We start from the raw sequence: 23,808 nt of genomic DNA, 5'->3' as shown, positions 1-23,808 counted from the left end.
TATATAATAAAAAGAATAAACAATTTAATATTTAGTTACCTTTTCTAAGTTTATATTTATGTATGTGCAAAAATTGTTGAATCTTAAATTTGGCAAAAACATGAAATAATTACAATTTTTGAAAAAATAATCTTTCTTCATTGATTCAGATATTATTCATGAATGGTATACTAATAAAAAAAAAATAATAATAATTTTTAATTATATTAATGTGTATTTTTTTAGATATGTACATATATTTTGTTTTATAATTTAGTTTGAACATTTTCTTAATGTATTATAATAAAGTATTACTATATATTAGGGGTTTCCATTTTGTACTTTTTATATTCCTCACTATAATACTCTAATAAATTATTTTCTTCAATTTTTATTGTCCTATATAAAAATACCCATGATATTAAAAAAGAAAGGAGAAAACAAAAAATATTAAACAAAAATAATTGTAAAACTAAAAAAAAACAAAAAACAAACAAATTAGTAATAAATGTATAAACAGCTATATATATAAATAGAAGAATACATAAATTAATATTTTTCAAAATATAATAATGTTTATATATTAATATACTAACAGTGTGTACTTAAATATAAAGAAAATATAATATACATGATTTTGAAATATATACGTAAGATAAAATAAAAATGTTATATATTCCTAATAATTAAAAAACACTTAAAAATATATATATATATTTTTTTTTTGTATTACATATCGAATAATAAAACCATCCTGTGTAACACGGGTGTCTCATGTATTTATATAATCCTCTCTTTACTAAATAATGTTCTTTTTTCATATTTTTTTTTTTTAAGGAATGTGAATTTAAAACATAAAAAGAAAAATTACTTGAACATTGAATTATTCCAAATAATCTCAAAAATAGACCAATTAAACTAAATACTAAAGATAATAAAACTACATATAAATAACAATTATATAATTTTCCAAAAATATTGGGTAACTCATACTTATAAAATATCCTTTTATATTTTAAAAAAACGTTCTGAAAGAAAGAATCATTTAAATCATAGGTTTTAGAAAATGTACTGTTCAGGTAATTATCTATCATATTTTTTAAAGCTGTTTCGCTAAAAATGCATCTTCCATATGTAAGTAATCTAGAGTTGTCCTTTATACTTTTAAATTTTTTTCTTGTTTTGTAATTTTCATGTATCTTTATTTTAAATTTACTATACAAAATCTCCTCGCTATTCAATAATTTTTTTTTATTTGAAATATCTTTAATAAATATATTATTAAGAAAACATTTTAAATGATTCTCTTTTAACAGTTCTCTTTTTGATAAAAATATGCCAATAATTTGATTGTTATAATGCTTGTAATTTTTAAGAATTTTTGTTCTTTCACTAATTTCATTTATACGAAATAAATTAAAATTGTCCACTTTTATTCTATTATAATATGAGTAAGAGCAATTTCCATAATTTTCTAAGTAGTTTTTCAAAAAAAAATGGTTAAATAATAAAAGCTTATGGAGAAATCTTTTATTTATATACTTTTCAAAAACAGATAATATTACAAATAGAAATATCTTAGCATAATATTCAATTAATGTGCATATAAAAAAATATACATAGGCACGATTTGGATTTACTAGAAAATTATAAAAATTATGATTATCTTTATTATGTAAAAATGATAGAAAAAACTCTGATAAATGAAAAATTGTAATAACTAAATAAAATATATTTAATGGGAAATTATTAAAAATATTAATTGTAAAATGAAAAAAAAAAAATAAAAAATACACTAATAATATTTTTGCAAATATATAATTATATTTACTGTGCTTCATATATACATTTTTATTTGGTAAAAAACCAACAATAATATAAACAGAAACAAAACCATAATCCAAAAAGTTATGCAAACAATAACCAAAAAATTTACATAGATTCCTTTTTTCCTTTATTTCATATAAATTGGTATCAATTAAATAAATTAATATGTTATAATTTAGAATTATTGTATATAATAAGAAAGTTGAGATTATATATCTTGTTATGTTCATTTTTTACTATACCTTGTCTATTTTATTTATCTTTTATTATTGTTCTCTTCTTTATAGGGCCGCAGGGCTTTCTTAAATGCACATTTGTAAGGATAGAATTTTACTTAATATGATATGACATACTTTTGGTTAAAATTATAAATTATTAATAAATTCCTATATTTACATATAGTAATACTTATGATTTAAATATAATATATTAATAATTTTATAATATTATTATAAATAATTTCTTAATTTAAACAATTTTAAAACCAATAAATTTTTCAAGAATGTTTATATTTCTTAACATATTTGAGCATTCATTTAAATTTAACAATGCTTGCTCATTTTAATATGTATATTTATTCTTCCTTTTATGCATTAATATTTATATTTATTTTTATTCTTTCAAAATTTTTTTTTTTTTTATCTTTTTCTAATTTTTCGTGCTTTACCATGTTTAATGATTAAGTTTTTTCTTATTTCCATTTTTTTTTCTTAAAGATGTTTACTGATTAAAATTATTGAACGACTTTTTTAATTTGATTATAATTCTTTTCCATTTTTTTTAAATTTTATTCGCATATTGAATGTATAAATTATTAGCCATTTTCATTTGCTTGTTTAATAATTACAAATGTTTTAAAGTAAAAAATTGGAAAAATAATAATAAACCTTTTTATTTAAATTATTTAATTAAAAAAAATATAGTTCTTTATAGGGGGAATAAAATAAATCATTCTTTTTTCTCATTAAGAAATAATTCTAGAGAACAAAATGAATCTGATATTTTTGATAAATCATATGTTTATCACACACCTGTTTTACTGAATGAAGTAATACAATATATAAATAACAATGAACTGCATAACGAAATAAATGAAAATATTAATAATTCTGATAATAGTGATTTAAAGTTAACATTAAATGCTTCAAATAAAAACACAACTATCCCAAATATAAATAAAAGTTTTGACAAACAAAAATTCTCTTTATATGAAAGTAAATGCATAAACGGAGTAAAAATGCAAACTTTTAAAAATGACAATTCAATAAAATCATTTAATTTAAGTAAAAAATTAAAAATAACAAATGATGGAAAAGAAATTAACTATTACATTGATGCAACTCTGGGAGGAGGTGGTCATACCTTAGAAATTTTAAAAAAAATAAAAAATTCTAAAGTTATAGCAATTGATAAAGACATAGAATCAATTTACTACAACAAATTAAAATTAAAAAATTATATAGACCAAAACAAACTGATCCTTATACATGGAGACTATAGAGATATTTTACATTTACTTAATTATAACTCTTTACCATTATCAAATTATAGTGGTGTATTAATAGACTTAGGGGTATCATCTCATCAGTTAAAAAGTAATAAAAGAGGGTTTAGTTATAAATATAACGGTATTCTAGATATGAATATGAACAAATATACGGAAAAAGAGTTTATGAATTCTTATTTTTCTAATAGTAATGGTATTATTCCAAATAATAACAGTGGTAATCTAAATAACAAAATACACAGAATTTTAAACACATATAGCTTAAAAAAATTAAAATATATTATAGAAATGTTTGGTGAGGAAAAAAAAGCCTTAAAAATAGCAAAGAAAATAGTTCAATGGAGAAAAAATAATGGGAAGATAACAACAACATATGACTTGAAACATATTATCCTTTTAACTTGTAAAAAAAATTATAAATCAAATAATAAAGTTTTATCAAGAGTTTTTCAATCGTTTAGAATTTATATCAATGATGAATTAAAGGCCTTAAAAGAATTATTAATTTCTGCACATAAAATATTAAAACCAGGAAAAAGGTTAATTACTATTTCATATCATTCATTGGAAAAGAAGTGTATTGAAAAAAATGTTGAAAAAAAAAAGGAGTTATGGATAAAAATTAATAAAAATGCCATAACTCCTAGTGAAAATGAAATAAAATTAAATAATTCTTCTAGATCTGCAAAAATGTTTGTTTTTGAAAAAATTTAGTATTGAAAATATTCATTGTTCTAGTATATTAAATAAAATTAAAAATCTATATTTTTATGCTTTACATGAAATTATAGAGACATATTTTTTTCTTTTTTCTTTTGCATATTTAGTTATCTTTATAAAAACTAAAAAAGTTACTGATTAAAAATATTTTCTGAATCATTAACTGTTTAGTGAATCAGTTAAATAGTTCAGTAATAATAAATATTTCTTTTTATTCTTTTATGATTTTTAATAGTTAAAAAATAAAAAAAATATTTATATCTTTATATATTTTTTTTCTTTTTTTTTTTTTTTTTTATATATACATAAATCTTATTTTCTTAAATTTTTTTTAAAATCAAAAGTAAACTGCTTAAAAAATAATCTATCTTTTATAAGCTGGTGCTTGTCGATTCCTTCTTATTCTTCCTCCATACCCAGTTTTTCTCCTAATATATTCTGTACCGTTCATAATTTTCCTTTTTCTATCAGAAAAATATCGTACGTTTGTCTGTTTAATTGAATGTTTAAAAAAAAAAATTATTTATCAAACTTATATGGAAAATGATGATAAAAAAAAAAAAATATATTAACAATTGTATTTCATTTATATATATTAAATAAAATTACCAATAATGTTGAAATATTGGGAATTTTAAAAATTAAATTAATGCCTCTCATATTTTAAAATATTTTGAAGTAAAAAAAAAAAATAATTAAAAGAAAAATATAAAAATCTAATATTAGTATAAAAGTTAAATTAATATTTTTATTCAATATTTTTTTTTTTTTTTACTTTTATAAAATATATATTGAAAAATACATCATATTAATTTATGCATATGTAATTTTTTGCATGGCCTCATTTTTACACCTTAAATATTTTTTAATAAATCATAGGATTTTCAAAAATGTATAAAAAAGGTTACTAAGGAAATTCTTATAAAAACTAAAAAATATATAAAACTAAAAGAAATCAAAGGTATTTTTATTATAAATTAAATAATAAGAATGTGCATACATCTTTTTTTCTGTATACCTTTTTTATTTCTTTTTCGCATGTGCTATGTTGTAATATAAAAAAATTCTTCAAATAAGACTAGCCAGTTGTAAAAGATACACATACTTTTAAAATTTCTATTTGACGCTAAAATTTTTTTTTTAAATTAAGAAAAAAAAATATATATTTTTATTCCTTTTCTTATTTCTTCTTTTAAGCATATTAACATTTAAATAATTCAACATGAACATAACATGATTTTGATGAAAAAAAAAAAAAAGCTTAAACTCGCTTGTTCATTCTTCCTTTTTTTCTTATGAGTAATTTAACTGTGACTTCTATTTTTTATTCACAAAATTTTTAAATAATTTTTTTTTATTAAACTTTGTAATATATAGATCAATAATCTTTTGTTTTTCACTTTTTATAAAAGTAGGAATATATATATATATTTATAAAGATTTATATTCATCCTATATTTTGTCTTAAGTTATTTAATAATTAAGATTGTAATTTTTCCTTTTAATTTTTTTTTAAGAATATATTTTATAAAAATGGAAAATGCTTTTTATATATATACCAAAAATGCGTCTGACATGGACAGTAGAACTTTCGTAAAAATTTTAAAGGACTCAAGTAATGAAATTATAATACTCCTTAAATATAAAAATTAATCATTTGTAAAGATTTAAAATTTTTCTTATATTCATTATTCAATTATATAGAGATATTTTTAAAAAATTATATAATTATTTTTTTTAAAATGTAACTGCCATAATTTTTGACAAATTTCAAAATAGAATAAACCTACATTAAAAAAAATAAAAGAAAGGAAAGCATCAATTATTTTAAATTATTTTATTTATTTTTCTTTTTCTTAGATTTATTAAACAAAAAATTGACATCTATTGATGCTGATCTTACATTTGCAAGAGTTAAAACTAAAGGGGCTAAACGAATTAATTATGAACAATTTGTTGTGGCAATTAGAAGCTTAGTAGATAAGCATAATTTAGATTACGATAAATTTGTTGAACAGTTATGTAAAGAAGCTTCAAATGGACCTATTTTGTATGGAACAAAAACTGATAATGTGAGATTCTTTGATGATAAATCAACTTATACTGGTGTTCACAAACAAGGGGGACCTACTATAATTGACAAAAATAGAACTAAATTTTCTGATTTATCCGAAATTGTTGATCGTTCTGAATTTAATACGAGGGGAGTTAATGTTAGTGTTGCTAAGAACGTTTAAATTAAAAAAAAGAAATTTAACCTTTATAATATATTATAAAATAAGAAAAATAAGTATATATAAAGATTATTTTTTTTTTTATTTGAAATATAATAAAAATAAAGATACTTTCTTTTGTTTTAATCTTTTTCATTACTCCGTTTTATATTTTTTTTTTCTGTGTACGTTTTCAACATATTTTTATTCATCGTTTATAATTTATTATATATTTTTTTTTTTTTTTTGAGGGTTCTCTATATATTAATTTTAAATTGTATTTTTTTTTATTTAAATAGTAAGGCTAAATTATTGTTTATAATTTTTTAGTAAAATAAATACAGATACAAGAAAATGTATTCTTATAACTAATTGGGTTCTCTTTATTCAACTATATGTAAAAAATCAAAAATTCTCAATAAAATAAATATATATAATAATAAATAACTATAATTAAGTGTTAATCAAAAAAAAAAAAAAAAAAAAAAACCCTGTAGCTATAAGTATTTCAAAATTAAAGAATATATTTTTGTGTCTTTCTTTTAAATAGTGTTGTAAAATATATATGATAGTATTATTCAACTTTAATTTATTAATTCACTATACTCATTTAAGTAAAAAAAAAAAAAAGACCATATTTATTTTGTGAGCCAAATAAAAAAATAATAAAAAAAAAAAAATACACATGAATAAATATCATTAGAAGTTAAGTTAGATACTTTTTTTTTATATTAAAACTAAAAGTATAATATGAAAATTCATTTTTCCTTATTACTAGAAAATTTAACACACTTCTAAAATTTATTATCTATATTTCCATTAGACAAATTATAAATATTAAGATATTTAAATATTATTTAATTTTTTCTTAATTATTTTTAATGGGGTGCACAAAAAATTTTTGAATTAAAAAAAAAAAAATAATGAAAAATGGAAAATAAAAAATTTGCTTGTAATATAAAGAGAACAAAAGCCTTATAAGAATAATTTATATATAAAAACAAATATATAAGTAATAATTATTTTTTGTAACTAAATATATATATATATATATATATATATATATATATAATAAATTTTATTTTTTTTTTTTGTTTATATGTTTCTTTTTTTTTTTTTTTTGTTTGTTTTTCTTTGTTTTATTTCATATTTTAAATAATGAACTGTTCTTATGTAATTTAATTCCTATTTTTGTAGCTTGTAGCAAACAATTGAAACAAAAGAAAAAATAAAGAATAAAATATTATAATATTCATAATTCATACTTTTTATTATTAAAAAAAAATAAAAAAAAAAATTTTATCTTACTTTTTTTTGTTTTGTCTTGTTACTCCTCTTTTATAAAACCTTAAATATTTTTATTTTTATATGAATTATTACAAAATGAAACAAAAAAGAAAACGAATAAAAATGTAATTTTACTGCTTTTTTTCTATTAAGAAACCTAAAAAAATTTCATTATTTATTTGTTACTTTCCTTTTTTTATTATTATAGCAATATATTAAACATAGATATTATATATGTATCCTTCATTAAATAAATATAATTTATTACTTAATATTTGTTTTTAAGAATTTAGATCATTTATTAATAATACAATTGACATATTATTAAGTATAATAAAATTTTTATAACCTTTTAAATTTAAATATATTCTTAAAGAGTTCTATAAAAAAAAAAAATAGAAAGTTTTTCTCATTTTAAACTTTTTTATAATTCTAACTATTATTTTGTCTATGGGAAATGGATCAAATTGAAACTCTTAAAAAAAACTTAAATACAGAAAAAGTATTTAATCATTTGAACTGGCATGAGCTCATATTAGACAGATCATCGGATGAATCCCATTATGAAAAATTAGAAAGTTATAAAAATTGTAATGATTTATTTTCTTATGCAAATGAAAATAATGAAGGTAATTATATAAAGAAAAATAAGGAATTGAAAAAAAAAAAGAAATTGAAAAATAAATTAAATAAAAAAAATTATAATCATAGTTCTAAAGATAATTGTACAAAAAAAAATAAGGAAATTGAAGAAAAAAGTGAGATAGCTGAAAAAGATACAAATAATAGATATAAGTGCTATTTCTTTCAAAATAGTTCTCTTTTTTCATATGTATCAAATATATTTTCTAAAGAAAAAAAAAAAAATGAAGTAAAAAAGTGTAATTTTATAAAAGAAGTGAAAGCAGACTTAACAAATAAAATAGACTTTGTGCCTCCAGTAGATATTTTATATGATAATGAAAAGGTATTATTCCTATTTTTTATATCAGGTGATTTGGAAAATTTTAATGTTTTTACAGAAGATAATTATATTACCATATCTGGAAAAAAGGTTCCTTATGAAGTACACAGGTATAATAATTATTTATCTCATGAAATAACAACAGGATATTTTAGAAGGACATACCTTTTTATGAAACCAATAGATGAAGAAAAAATTCATTATGAGCATAAAAATGGTGTTATACAAATATATGTTTATATTTCTAATGATAATGTTTTATGATAAAACAATACAAGAAAAAAATGAAAAAAACAAAAATCATTTACATTTTCGAAATATTACTATTTCTATATTTAAAATATTATGCATTTATATATACATACTTATTTATTACAAATTAATAAATTACTTTTTTTTTTTTTTTTTGTTCTACTTTATTAAATTTTATTTATAATTTTGTATTTTTCAAAAAAAAAAAATTATAACAAAAAAAATGCTAGCATATATGTGTTTTTATTTTTTTTTATAAAAATTCATATATATAACAGTACAAACATAAATACAGTTATATTTTTACTTTATTTCTAATATACTTTAGAAAATATTAATTTTTGTAATTAAAGTTGTAATATAGTTCTTTATATAATACAAATAAGACAGGTATTATTATTCATTTATTTTATTTTCAATTAAATTTAAAAAAAAAAATTTTGAATCAAATTCAAGAAAAAATAATTAAAATAATTTGATCAATGAAAAAATAATTCTTATTATTTTGAGAAACATTATTAAAAATATTTACTACTTACATTAACATAAATAAGACGCATTATAACTTAATAATTATAAAACATAAGTAAAATATATATAGAACAATTAAATACATCCAAATCAGTGACGATCGAATAATTTATCTTATAAAAATATATTCACATTTTTTTCAATTAAATATATAAAAAAGGAATATTGTAAAATAAAATTAAATTTTTTAATATTACTATGTATAAGTAAATTTCTTCTATTTGAAGTACTGATATTCAAAAAAATGTATAAAAATTTATTTTAAATAATATTTTTAATATTATTATTAATAGGAACTTTTTTTTTTTAATATAAAACTATCAATATAATTTATATTTTTCATTTTATAAAACCTGCTATATATGATCCTTTTTTTTTTTTTTTTAATTATTATTATTTATTCTATTATATTACAAAAAGCTTCATAGTAAATAATAAAAATTTAACTATAATATATTAAGATAAAGTTAACAAAAAAAAGGTAAATAGAAAAAAAAGGAAATTATACTAAAAATAATGTGTATAATAAAAAACTTCCAACATTTTTTTGTAAGAAAAACAAAATAATTAAAAAAAAAAAAAAAAACTCAAAAATTTTATATATAAAATAAAAAAATAAAGTATATATATTTAGTCTGAGACTATATAATAAATTATTTGTAAATGGTCAAAGTATTCATTATAGTTTCTATGTAAATAAAATTTTAAACAATTGGAAATTGTTGTTATGTTATTTGAAAAAGAATTTAAATGTCTTTCTTTATTTACATTTATATAATAATTTATACTTGTATTGTTAACTAAAAAGGTTGCTACATTATGATCAAAATAAATTTCAAGTACGTTAGATTCTTCCTTTTTCAAAATAGATATTGATTCTCTGAATAAAAAACTAGTAAAATAATTGCATAGTTTTTCTAAATATGGACCTGGATAAATTATTATAAGTATATAAATGTCTCTATAAAAAAAAAAAATATATATATATATATATAGAAAAAAGTAATAATTATAATAGAAATATATATATATATATATATAATGAAAATAAAAGTATCAATATAATACTTATATAAGTAGTATTTTGAAAAATTAAATATATATATGTTAATTTATTTACTTAAAATGTGGTGTAAACTTATCATTAGGAATATCTAATTTATTTAATAATCCTTGTGCTAACGTAATATTACAATTATAAACTGAAAATTTATGAATATATTCAAATTTATCATTAAAGAATTGTTTGTAAAAATTATATTCTGATTCCAATTTTAATAAATAAATATTTAAAAATGGATTGTATGAATTAAATTTTTTGTTTTCTAAAAGTTTTAGAGTATTTACTTTTTTAAATTTTATCATATCCTCTCTATTATATATTAAAAAATTATCTTCTATTTTACGATTTCCTAAATATAAAACAAACAAATATTCATCATCTGATTTGAATTTATTACTATTTATTTTCTGATTTGTAAAAAAATATCCATAATTATGAGCATTATATAAAATTAATGATCCGGTATTAAAATAATCTTCGTAATTTATATGATATAGTATTCCATTCGCACTTACAAATGCCGATATATATATATTATAAATATTGATAACTATATAATCAATATTTAAATGATTATAATTTTTTTTTACAAAATTTACAATGTCTAATACCTTATTTGATTCTATGAAAATCATATAATTATCATAGGAGTTCAACTCTACTCTATTAATTACATATATGATAAATGATTTATGATAGTTTTTTAAAAATGTATTAAAAAAATAGGATATCTCTAAAAAAGAATAATTTTTTAAAAAATTGGATAAATCTATCATATTAATTTTATTTTTAGAATTTAATAGATAATCTTTTAAGACTTCCATAAAAAATATATCTGAAATATCATTCAAATGTTTTTCATTTGATATTAATTTCAAATTTTCATTATATTCATTGTACTCTGATAACATAAAATCATTTAATATTTTTAAATTCATTTTGTAATATTCTTTACCTATTTCAAATATTTCATTTACATTTTGTTCATACACATCACTTATACTAATTGCTTTAGAAAAAATACCAGAAATAATTTTATTTAAGTTTTTTGCATTTAAATTAATGTATCTTATAAATTTATTAATCCCTTGTAATTCTCTAACAGATGGATTAAAAAATCCCTTAATAGTATTTTTTAAATTTTTATCAAATTTATTTTTTTTTTCATTTAAACTATCTTCAATTCTATCTTTAAATTTTTCATATTTTTTTTTTAGATTTTCCATTTCTCTTATAAATTTATTTGTTTTTTTTGCATTCATATTAACTATACGTTGTTCTGTTTTATCAGATGATCTTAATGCTTCCAAAAAATTATTATAAGTATGTTCTAATTCTTCTATGTTATATTTAAGTTCATTATATATATAAGATAAAGATTGAACATACTTCATAATGTGTTTTTTCTCGTTTTTATATTGAAATGGATTTAACACACGACTACTGAAAATTCCTATTAGAAGAAAAAATAAATATAATGAGAAATATATTATTATAATTTACAAGAAAAAAAAAAATAAATAAATAAATAATTTCAAAAAAATTAACTTTTTTTTTTTTTTTTTCTTTTCAATATATAACAAATATAAATTAATATATTTATTCTTTATATGTTTTATTCTATATTTAAAGAAAAATATCACTACTTATATATTTTGAAAAACTATATATATATAAATATATTACACATAAATATAATTTTCTCTTTCTACAATGAAATATCATAGATAATGAATATTTTAATTAAAATGTTTATTCTCTACCTCCTTCTAATGAAACATATTTTACTTCAAAAATTATACACACACAAAAATATGATATCACTGTTAAAATATTCATTTTTAAAAAGACGTCTTTAATAAACATTAGAGGTATGATATATAGTTATAGAACACATTTTTTTGTACCTTTATTTTTCTTAAAATAAAATTTATCAAATTTATTATCAATTTTATTTTAAATTATTCCTTCAAAAAATATATATACATTTATAATATATATATATATATATATATTTATTTATTAAAGAGAATATAAATGTTTTGAAATATTTATCTAATTTTTGTTTTGTTCTATTTTCATTTTTTTTTCTTTTTTCTTTTTTCTTTTTTCTTTTTTCTTCTTTCTTTTTTCTTTTTTTTTTTTTTTTTTCAAGAACATGTAATTCTCGGTGCATGCACTTAAAAGAAAATATTACATGTATATTATTTATCATTCCACTATATTAATATTTTATTGAAAAAATTTTGTTATTAAAAGTAAGATAGTTTTATATTTAAAAAATTTCAATTCCTTGGAATTAAAGATAAAATTTCCTGATCTTCATTTAAATTATTTTTAATTACATCATTTATTTTATTAACTGTTTCATTTTTTGTTTTTGATAATTCATAGAAATAATTGAGGTTTCTGACCATAGATGGAAAAGAATTTAAATAATTGTCCGTTATCGCTTCTTCTAAAGTTTGTACAGATTTTTTTAAATCTGAATTATAAAAATATGTTATTGCTAAATTGTTGCAGAAAATTGAATAATCATTTACTGCATTACTATCTTGATATTCATTATTTGAATATATAAGTAAAATTTCATTTAATGCAATTTCATATTCTTCCAAGAATAAATTAAAAAAATTGTTATTCATTTTAATATGGTTGCAGTTATTATTTTCAGATAAGTTCTTAGTTAAATTAAAAGAAAATTTAGCCGAATCAAAACATCCAATAAGTAACGATAATTTTCCTATTAAAGATATTGTATTTATATGATTAGGATCATAATATAATATTTTATCTTTTAATAACTGTATTGCTTGTTCTATATAATTTTTTTTTAATAATAAATCACATAATACATAACATGTTACAATTAAATAATGAAAAAAAATGCTCTTTTTTCTTAAAAAAGCGTTATTGTAACTTTCATTATTCTCTATTTTGTCATTGCACATTTTAATAATATTTTCATAATTTAGTATCAATAAGTATAATCTATCAAATGAAGTAAAATATAAACTTAAAGTATATGGATAATAACAATTAATTAATCTTAGTAGAAATGGAATCATTGAGCCTTTTTTTTTCCTGTATTTTGATGAAAACGTTTCAAATTTATAATCATCATTATCCAAATTCCCTAATGAATTTAAATCAGTGGAAAGGGATTTATAAGAGTGTAATCTTAAATTACAATAAATTTTGATCGTCATAAATATTATATATTCAAATGGTTCTTTCTTAAAAAAGTTTAATATTTCAGTAATAAAGTTTTCACAAGTTTTTAATTTTTTTTTTTCAATATAACTTTTAGCAGTATTAAAATATTCTGCAGACTTTTTATTTATTTCTTCATTTAAGTTTATCTTACCTATAGTTACGTTGTCTTCTATTTCATACATATCTATTATATATTCATCCATCTTTTAAATAAAAAAAAATTTACGCATTTATTAAAATGTATTTATTTTATACATAATATATAAATATTCACTTTTTTAAATGGTATTAAATAAAAAATTTTCAATCTATTTTTTTTTTTTTTTCATAATGCTATAAATAGAAGATATAAGAATGTAATTTTTAAGGAACTCCCAGAAAATATCAAACATGTTAACCTTACAAACACATTTTTTTTTGAATTTTTTTCTATTATATGTAAAATAATTTTTTTTTTTTTTTTTATTTACCTTTTTAAAAGATTATTTAAATATCATTTTTCAATTTTTTTTTTTTGTCCAAGCATGCACTCTTTAAAATTAATCACAAAAAAAAAACAAAAAAAAATTTTTTTAAAAACCCTTTTTAAAAAAATTTAATTTTTTTTTTTTATAAATAATATATTAGTTAACTAAAACATTTCTGAGTTTTATTTATAAATGTGTATACACATATGTTTTTACTAATTTATAGCATTAAAACAAAAAAATTTATGCTAAAGCTTTTTAGGTATATTTTAAAAATTTCTACGATTTTTTTTTTTTTTTTTAATGGTAGCATAAAGAATAATTCAAAGTTATAAATTTAAATAATTGAAAGAATATTTTTTCTTTATATATATTTAAGAAAAAGCATAAAGTAAAAACACCATACTAATTTATTGCATAATTCAGAATATTTTTTTTTTGTTTTTTTATAATAGTATTTAATTAACCTGAACCCAATTTTGTGAACTTTAAAATTTCCTCTTTTTTTCATTTGTAAAAATTATATTTTTCTTTTTTTTTTTTTTAATTAATACCAAATATATAATTATTTTTTTATTAACTTTTGAAGTATTCTTATTTTTTTTAAAATGATTCATATTTCTTTTATGATATTAATGTTTTCATAGTTTTTATGTATCTTATAATTACTTCTTTATTTTATTTTTTTTTTTCCTATTTTACAATACTATATATTCTTTCGAATTTTATTTTATAATTATTACAAGTTAAAAAGAGAAAAGAAAAAATTTATAAAGACATACATATATCATATTTTAAATACATAACCTTTTATAATATTTTTTTTTATTTTCCTTTTTTTAAAAATGATTTTTAATAAATTTTTTAAAAAAAAAATTGAGTTTGAAACAGATTTGTATGTATTAAAAAATGAAGAGTCAACACCTCTTTTACTAGATGCAAAGTTATATATTAAAAAAAACGAAATATTAATTTACAATAATTCAAAAAAATATATATTTTATGAAGATAATATCCATGATTTTAAATATCATGAACTGGATATGTGCCAATTTAAATATTTACTTCATAATGTAGTTGAAGAATATGGTTTAGTTTTTTCAGACATTAGTAATATGCATTATTTTTATAAATATATTATGTTTTCATATATAAAAGGAAATATTATCTTATATAAAAATGTCAGTTTATATAAATATAAAGAACCAAATAAAGTATTGTATAAAAAAAATTATTATGGTATTTTAATATTTAATACTTCTAAATGTGAGCATTTGCTAATAATTGTAAAGTCAAATAGAGAAGAAGTAAATGAGGAAAATGAGGAAGATGCATTATTAAATGAAAGTAATATTACTGAAAAAATAGAAAGTAGAAAAATAAAAGAGAAAATAAAAGATGTAGAAAGTGAAAAATATTACAAAGAATTCACTATAGAAAACATAAAAGAATTATATAAAAGGAATAAAATATTTTTAATATATATTTTAAATTCATTTAATGATATTTATTTGAGTAGCGACTCTGTTGGAATTCATGCAAAAAAATATCTATTTAAAAATTTTTTTAAGTTCATAGAATATAAAACGCTATATCCTGATGGTGACAATTATAAAAAATATTTTATAAATAATGATAACAATAGAGAAAAAAAAAAAAAAAAAAATATGCAAAATAAATTAAGTAATCAAAATAGTAAAGATTCTGATGAAATATATTTAATGAATAATAATTCTATAACAGAAAATGGGGAACATATTCTAGACGATGATCTCTCAATTTTAGATAAAAAAATAGAAGAAGCTGATAATATTAAAATTAAAAATGAAAATGATAAATTAAAGGAGCAAAAAAACGAAGTCAGTAATAATTCAAGAGATAAAAAAGAAGAGGAGGATAATATATCATTAAAATTAAATAAATGGAATGAAAAAACATTGATTATTCTTGATTCAGATATCATACTAATTGATTATATTAAGAAAATACTAATATATAGATATGATTTTAAAAATGATGTTGTAAGCATAAAGCAAGATTATATTGATACACACATAAAGTGTCATAATAATAATAATAATGAAGGAAAAAAGGATTACGAGTCAGATAATGATACAAATAAAAAAGATAAATGTATGTTATTATCAGATTCAGAAGGAAGTGATGATTTAAATGAAGAGGATAGTTCTGATATGAAATATAAATATTTAAGTACAACCGGAAAGTTTTCTTTTGTTCTAAGACAAAATTATATACCTCAAAGAGCCAAAAGATTAATGAATAAAAATGAAAAAAGGGAAAATAATATAATTAATTTTGATAATATAAATAATGACCTAAATATATACAAATTTGATGAATATGGAAAAGAGAGAAGAATATATAATTCTAATAAAAATTTATTTCAGTATAAAAATGAAAAATGTATACCAAAAAATTTTCATGTTAATGATAATGAAGGAAGTAAAATGATATTCCTTGATGAAAAAAATGAAAATAATTTATTTATGATAGATGTAAACACAGAGAAAATTGTAGAAAAATGGAATACAGAATATATACCAATAGTAAAATTATTAAAAAAGGAAGAGAATATTTATTGTGGTTATAATAAAAATAGTTTATATTATATTGATACAAGAATGAAGTCATGTATACAGAACTTATTACAGTATAGTAAAAATGCATCTAATATTGAACATGCCAGTATGGATGAAAAAGGGAGAATAATTTTAACAAATTCACAAGGAGAATTAAAATATTATGATGGAAAATTAAATAAAAGTAATGTAATCAAAAAAAGTAAGAACGTTGTTTTTTGTGCTAATGATATTGTTCATTTAACTGCGTCGTTAGATGGTATATATTCAATTGTTACTTGTCAAAAAAATGTAATAATATGTGAGAATCTTATTGAAAATAATACTCTCTTTGAGACAGTTATTAAAAAATGTGATAGAACGAAACAAAAGAAAATTCTTTTGCAAATTCATTATGTTGATGTTTTCACTTATAGTCTTGGTGATTATAAATTTATTAAGAGTATTATAAATCATGATAATTCATTTATTTTTACTTTATCACAAAATTTTTATGTTGTATGGAATTTTAAACAAGCTATAAATGAAAATATTTCATATGTCATTAAAAAAGTAAATGAGAATATTTCAGATATTTCTTTTTTTAATGTTAACAATATTCAAGGTATTATTATGGCAACCGAAAATACACTAAAATCAAAAAAAATAAAAAATACATAATTAAGGCTAAATATGCTTTTATTTTATCATATTTTATTTTATTTTTTTTTTCATTAATTCATTTTATGTTTAAAAATAAAAGTACATGATTTTTTTTTTTTTTTTTTTCTGTTATTAATATAATAATTTCTAATGATAAATTATAATTAAAAAAAAATAATTTGAGCTATAACTAAAAAATTTTTAAATTAACCGCCAAATATTTAGAAGTATTTCTGATTACGAAATAATTTTAAATAAAAATAATTCTTTTTAATCATGTTTTAAAATATTGTAAAAATATTTTAAAATACTTTAAGTTCTTAGTAGACAGATTAAAGAAAACATTTTTTTTAATAATTATATAAAAGCATATATATGTCAAGTACTTGAACTCATATATGCATAATTTTTGATAATATTCATAAAATTAAAAAAAAAATTAGTCCATTAATATTTTTAAAAATAAAATGTGAAAAACATAACTGTTAAAAGAAAAATAATGATTTATTAAGATTCTTTAAACTAATCTAAAACATTTATATGTGTACATAATTAGTAATAATAAATTATAATTATATTGCAAAAAAATAAGAAAATAAAAATAAATATTTGTTTATCTATGTATTTTAAAAGAATAATTAAATTTAAAAATTTTATTTGTAGAAAAATTTTGTATATATATATATTTAACATAAAGAATTTAATGACTTATATAGATAAAATACAATAACTTAAATTCTTTAAAATTTACTAAGTGTAAAAATATTTTTCTCTTTTTTTAAATTATTATATTATTTTACTTTTTTTAATATATTAAGTAGAATTAATAAAAAAAATTTTTATTATTATTTTGTATATGTAATTAATTGTAGAAATTTTTCTTTTTTTCAAAATGTTTCAATTGCTTAAAATGATACATTTTAATATATATTTCTCAAAATTATTATACGTTTATGATGAATTTTTCTTTCTATTTTTCTTTTCAAAGTTTTTTACTATATTTTTGCGTTATAATTTTCAAAATATATATATATATATATGTATATCTGTATATTTTTTTAATATAACTAAAAAATTTCATAATAAAAATTTCTTTTTTTTTATGTGAATAACCTAAAACTAAATTTTTTTTTTTTTTTTTTTTATTTTTTTAGCACTATTTTTTTTTTTTATTAATGAAATAAAGTATTTTTTTCCAAAAAAATTTTCATGTACTTTTTCATTCAAAATTTTTGTATCATATTGGATCGCCCTTATTTTTAAAATTTTTTTTTTATCGTTTTTAATTCTTTTTTTTTCATAAATTTTTTTTTTTTTTATCCCATTTTTTTTATTTTGCTTCCTTTTTTTTTTTTTTTTTATGTTTTTTCTTTTTATCAATCTTATTTTATTTTTTACTTTTTTTTTTTTATCTTTTTATGTTCTATTTTTCTTTTTTACTTATTTCTTTTCTTTTCTTTTTTTTTCTTTTTTCTTTTTCTTTTTCTCTTTTTCTTTTTCTTTTTTTTTTTTTTTTTCATTTTTTTCCCTCCCTTTATTTTTACCTATTTTTTATATTTATTTTATTTACTCCTTTTTCTAAAAATTTTTTTTTTTTGATATATATATATATATATATATATATATTTAAAACATAAATTAGTTATTCTTCATTTTCAAAATATTTAAAAAAATAGATACATTTGAAAATTTAAATAAATTTTAATTTAAAAAAATTATTAATACAATGAGTAGTGAAATTTTAAATTCAACAATCGATGGAGTATTGAATACTCGACTTCATATTCAGAATATACCACCTCATATAACTGATGTACATTTAAGATCATTATTGGGAAATGTTGGATATATAAAAGATATTTGTTATTTTAATAAAAATAAAAAGCAAATGAATAATTTTACAAATAAGAAAATATATAATACAGCTTTGATTACTTTTAATACACATGAAGAAGCGTTAAATGTTTTGAAAAATATTAAAAGTTTAATTGACACAACTGGTGAAGAAAGAAGTATTGAAGCAAAGTTTGCTGTTCCTAATGTTAATAATAATTTTTTTCACAAAAATAATATGAATGCAAATTTTCCAAACAATTATCAAAATAATTTTAATAATGAGAATTTTAGTAATAATATGAATAATTACAATTTTTATAATAATAATAATAATAATACCCCAAATAATTTTATGAATAGAACTGTTAAAAACAAAAATACAAATAATATGATTAATATGAATATGAACAACCAGGTGAATAATCCACTGATGAATCAAAATAATTTTATGTTTAACAACAATAATTATAATAGCACTAAAAATTTGAATGAAATGATTAGAGAAAATGAAATACCACCTACCAATACTTCTACTAATAATAATGCATTATTTAGGCAAAATAATACTCAAATATCTAACACTAGTAATGTTAGTATGTATCAAACTAACGATAATTCATTGGATGAAAATGAAAACACAGAAGGCTTAAGCTTGTGGGAGATATATAAAGATAAAAATAATAATACATTTTATTACAACAATTTAACAAAACATAGTCAATGGAATAAACCAATACACCCCAATAAACTTTTTCAATATAATAATAATGAAAAAACAAAGCAGAATGGACCAAATGGAAGTAACTTATTTATTTTTCACATACCTAGTGAATGGAGTGATTTAGACTTATTTCAGCATTTCTGTTGTTTCGGAAATATAATATCATCAAAAATTCAAAGAGATAATACAGGAAGAAATTCAGGATTTGGTTTTGTTAGTTATGATAACATCATGAGTGCACATCATGCTATTCAATTTATGAATGGTTATTATGTTAATAACAAATATTTAAAAGTTCAACTGAAAAAAGGAGAAGCAATGGAAAAAGTACAAGCTTAGAAAAAAAAAGGAAATTATAAAAAAATACAAAAAAAATAAAGAAATAAAAAAAATTACATAAATCCAAAAAAAAAAAAAAAATATATATATATAAATAAATAAAAAGAAAAAAAAATAATAATAAAAATGAAATACAAAAAAGTAATATTAACAGAAATAGAATATTATGTCTATATATGTATGTAAATTAAAAAAAAAATTAAATAATGCATAGTTAATTATATATGTATGTCTATATGACTAAAATAAAAATATATATAAAAAAAAAATTTAATGAATATAGTTTTAATAATAATATAAATATTTTATTTAAAAAAAAATATAAAAATATTAATTTTTTTTTAAGTAATATAAAATCTTTTACATATGTAATTTATATTATTTAAAATATTTATTATAAATTTCCATATTGTATAAAACATATATTTATCATGTTTTTTTATAAGTATTATTTTATTTATGATTATTTTTGTCATCATATATAAATACATATTTTTATATTATAATTAATTTGTGACAAATATATATACATAATAAGAGAAGATATGCATATTATTGAAGAAAGATTTAAAGTTTATCAAATATATATATATATATATATATTTATATATATGTTTTTTTTTTTTAATAGGAATAGCTATCATTTAAAATGTGTATATTATTTGAATTAAAGAAAAATATAAATATATTTGAAAATATTGAATTTTTATGAAAAAATATGACTACCACATTATTGTATTTTATGTAATAATATTATATATATTTTTTTTTTTCATAAATATATATCATAATTAAAGAGCACAAGTGTGAATACATCCTAAAAATAAAAAATGAATAATAGCAAATTAAAATTTGTTTATTTTAAAAAATAAATAAGTAAAAATACATATATATTTTCATTCAACATATATGTAAAAATGTATAGAATATATATATATATATATATAAATTTCTTTTTCATATTTGTTTTTTCTTTTTTTTTAATACATTATAGAATAGTAATATGCTTATATATTTATATTTTTTTTTTTTTTTTTTCTAATATATTAGAGAGATATAAGTATGTAAATCATTAATTTATATATATATTTTTTTTTTCTTTCATTTTATTTTAATATTTAATAAGCATATTAAAGAGATAATATGAGTAATATTTTTTTAATAAATGAAACTATATGAGAATTATCACTTTTCTATATATATATATATATAATATGTATTATGAGAATGTAGAACAGTTTTTTTTTAGCTTTTCATAACAAATTTTAAAATAAATTTACAAAAAAATTTTCTTCCTTTTTAATTGTCTTTCTAATATTATACAATATGGTATTGTTAATAATTAAAAATATAATTTTTTGCGGTTAATTTTTTTAAACTGAAAATTTTAAAATAATAACAAAAAAATCACATTTTCAGGAAAAAATAGTATGTATAATTGAAATATAATGCACTCTATTTATTAGAAATACTAAGTTATTTTTTTAAAATAATTTAAAGAAAAATGAAAAAAAAAAATAATAATAATAATAGTAACAGAATAATATAAAAATGTTTTAAAATATGAATTATTAGTTAAAAAGAAGATTATATAAAATAAATTCATATCTTTATTAAGCGCCGATTATATAAGGCAAATATTTTAAAGAAAAAAAAAAATTAAGCAAAGCAGAAGAGAGTAATATAAAATGCAGTAATAAAAGTAAAACGGAATAAAACGAAAAAAAAAAATAAAATAAAAATAAAAAATAAAAGAAATTAAATTAAACAATAATAAAATAAGAAAGTAAAAATACTAAAAAAAACGTTTGTTCTAATTAAAAAAAACCTCTTCATTAATCCTACCTCAAAAAAATTGTAAATGCATAAACTTATATATAAATATGTAATGAATGTATAGTTTGTTTACTTCCTTTATTTTTTTTATAACAAATTCTACATAAAAATATTAAAAATAAAAAATAAGACAAATACTTGTTTTTATACAATATTTATATACAATTAGTATTTATATTGAAAAAAAAAAAGTAAAATGCGATACATATTATTACACAAAATTTACAAAAAAAAAAAAAAAAAATAAATAATAAAAGAATAAACAAAAATAAAAATTAAAATTAATTAAATATAACTAAAATAGTTATTTCATATATATTTTTTTATCCCCTTTTTTGTTAAGATGCTATTAATCTCTTTTACAAATATATCAGTTATATTATTAATATTCCTTATGCTATTATATATATTCAATCTTAATTCCATTTTTATTTCCGTCTAGATTACTAATTTTGTTATTATTTTCATTATAACTTTTATCATCATTAATATTTCCATTTTCATCTTTGTTTTGGTTTCCATTCCCATCTTCATTCTCATTTACGTTATTAAGTTCATCTCCATCATCATTTCTATTTTTATTATCATTAAAGTGATCTTCTTCATTACTTGTTTTAAATGAAAATTCATGAGTACTTTTACTATTTATAGATTTCTCATTATTTTTATTTTTTTCTACAAAATCATATATTATACTATTATTTTTATTTACGTTATTTAATTTGTTCATTAAATTATTGGTATTCTCATTATCTAAATTATTTATTTCTTGATTATTCACAAAATCTATCAATGTATTGCTATTTTGTTGAATATTAGAATTACTATCGTTTTTTGTGTATCTATTATATTTTACACAAGTTATTAGAAAAAAAGTTAGAAATATAAAAAAAAAAATAATATATAATCTATATTTATTTAATAATTCCTTGTTTTTTAAATTTTTCATAATATTTTTTGCTTCATTTAATTTATCCGAAACAAAAGAGATATTTGATATATTCTTTTTAATACACTCTCTTTGTTTATTTAAATTTTTCATAACATCATTACTAATATATTCAGTATTATCCAATAATATTTTTGACTGATTTATATAAACATCACCTTTTTCCAATAAATCTACATCACTAAGTAATAATATACGATCATCACAATTGTTAAATTCATTATTTCTTTGATCTTTTTTCATAATTTCTTCTTTTAGCTTTCTTAATTTTTTTTTACATTCTGATATTTCATTATGCATATTGTTTAATTCATTATGCGCATTTTCTATCATAGAATTAGTTTCTACTTCTAACTGCATTCGCTTATACATATTTTCAGCACTTTTTATTGCTTTTTCATAAATATTTAATAGTTTATTTTGATCTGAATTATTATCATTTATTATTTTCTCAGTATATAGCACAGTCTTCATATATTCATAATAATTGTTTTTATAATCATTATACAAAGCATCCGACATTTTTATTAATTTTTTTTTAAAAGAAAAATATGTATATATATAAATGAAAAGAAAAAAAAATAATTTAAAAATATAAAATACTCAACAAAAAAAAAAAAAAGAAAAAGAAAATTACTTTATAATTTCTTTTAAAATTAAATATATAATATTTGTTACATATATATAATAAAAAGCATTTTCTTATTAAAAAGAATAATTTTCTTCTTTTAACTTTTTTTTTTAGTAATATAAAAATGTTTTTATCAAATTGTGTTATAAAGTATAATTTAAATTAAAAAAAAAAAAAATTAAATGGAAGCTTTTACATTTTATTTTTTTACATTTTTTCTTTTATTTA

At 17.2% G+C, this 23,808-nt stretch overlaps 9 protein-coding genes across 9 annotated transcripts; 5 read left to right on the top strand and 4 right to left on the bottom strand.

Annotated features, from left to right (window-relative positions):
* Positions 1 to 145: 145 nt before the first annotated feature.
* PRELSG_1452900 (protein-S-isoprenylcysteine O-methyltransferase, putative) lies at positions 146 to 2,036 on the bottom strand (the record flags this gene model as incomplete). Its single annotated transcript, XM_028679619.1, has 3 exons — positions 146 to 170; positions 295 to 451; positions 713 to 2,036. 3 exons carry the CDS (start codon positions 2,034 to 2,036, stop codon positions 146 to 148), a joined length of 1,506 nt encoding a protein of 501 aa, XP_028535315.1.
* A 572-nt stretch (positions 2,037 to 2,608) lies between these two features.
* On the top strand, positions 2,609 to 4,027 carry PRELSG_1452800 (S-adenosyl-methyltransferase, putative; the record flags this gene model as incomplete). Its single annotated transcript, XM_028679618.1, has 1 exon — positions 2,609 to 4,027. One exon carries the CDS (start codon positions 2,609 to 2,611, stop codon positions 4,025 to 4,027), a length of 1,419 nt encoding a protein of 472 aa, XP_028535314.1.
* A 1,539-nt stretch (positions 4,028 to 5,566) lies between these two features.
* On the top strand, positions 5,567 to 6,270 carry PRELSG_1452700 (p25-alpha family protein, putative; the record flags this gene model as incomplete). Its single annotated transcript, XM_028679617.1, has 2 exons — positions 5,567 to 5,648; positions 5,894 to 6,270. 2 exons carry the CDS (start codon positions 5,567 to 5,569, stop codon positions 6,268 to 6,270), a joined length of 459 nt encoding a protein of 152 aa, XP_028535313.1.
* A 1,720-nt stretch (positions 6,271 to 7,990) lies between these two features.
* Positions 7,991 to 8,761, top strand: PRELSG_1452600 (conserved Plasmodium protein, unknown function; the record flags this gene model as incomplete). Its single annotated transcript, XM_028679616.1, has 1 exon — positions 7,991 to 8,761. The coding sequence occupies one exon, from the start codon at positions 7,991 to 7,993 to the stop codon at positions 8,759 to 8,761; it is 771 nt and encodes a 256-aa protein (XP_028535312.1).
* A 1,149-nt stretch (positions 8,762 to 9,910) lies between these two features.
* On the bottom strand, positions 9,911 to 12,182 carry PRELSG_1452500 (conserved Plasmodium protein, unknown function; the record flags this gene model as incomplete). Its single annotated transcript, XM_028679615.1, has 3 exons — positions 9,911 to 10,241; positions 10,401 to 11,796; positions 12,107 to 12,182. The coding sequence occupies 3 exons, from the start codon at positions 12,180 to 12,182 to the stop codon at positions 9,911 to 9,913; spliced, it is 1,803 nt and encodes a 600-aa protein (XP_028535311.1).
* A 446-nt stretch (positions 12,183 to 12,628) lies between these two features.
* On the bottom strand, positions 12,629 to 13,762 carry PRELSG_1452400 (conserved Plasmodium protein, unknown function; the record flags this gene model as incomplete). Its single annotated transcript, XM_028679614.1, has 1 exon — positions 12,629 to 13,762. The coding sequence occupies one exon, from the start codon at positions 13,760 to 13,762 to the stop codon at positions 12,629 to 12,631; it is 1,134 nt and encodes a 377-aa protein (XP_028535310.1).
* A 1,109-nt stretch (positions 13,763 to 14,871) lies between these two features.
* PRELSG_1452300 (conserved Plasmodium protein, unknown function) lies at positions 14,872 to 17,286 on the top strand (the record flags this gene model as incomplete). The annotated part of the gene is made up of 1 exon (XM_028679613.1): positions 14,872 to 17,286. One exon carries the CDS (start codon positions 14,872 to 14,874, stop codon positions 17,284 to 17,286), a length of 2,415 nt encoding a protein of 804 aa, XP_028535309.1.
* Positions 17,287 to 18,994: 1,708 nt separating this feature from the next.
* Positions 18,995 to 20,164, top strand: PRELSG_1452200 (clustered-asparagine-rich protein, putative; the record flags this gene model as incomplete). The annotated part of the gene is made up of 1 exon (XM_028679612.1): positions 18,995 to 20,164. One exon carries the CDS (start codon positions 18,995 to 18,997, stop codon positions 20,162 to 20,164), a length of 1,170 nt encoding a protein of 389 aa, XP_028535308.1.
* Positions 20,165 to 22,400: 2,236 nt separating this feature from the next.
* Positions 22,401 to 23,471, bottom strand: PRELSG_1452100 (vesicle transport v-SNARE protein VTI1, putative; the record flags this gene model as incomplete). The annotated part of the gene is made up of 1 exon (XM_028679610.1): positions 22,401 to 23,471. The coding sequence occupies one exon, from the start codon at positions 23,469 to 23,471 to the stop codon at positions 22,401 to 22,403; it is 1,071 nt and encodes a 356-aa protein (XP_028535307.1).
* Between the last annotated feature and the right edge of the window lie 337 nt (positions 23,472 to 23,808).

The sequence above is a fragment of the Plasmodium relictum genome (assembly GCF_900005765.1).
Source record: "Plasmodium relictum strain SGS1 genome assembly, chromosome: 14".
NCBI lineage: Eukaryota > Apicomplexa > Aconoidasida > Haemosporida > Plasmodiidae > Plasmodium > Plasmodium relictum.
Note: the sequence above shows the minus strand (reverse complement) of the source record. Positions and strands in the feature narration are given on the sequence as shown.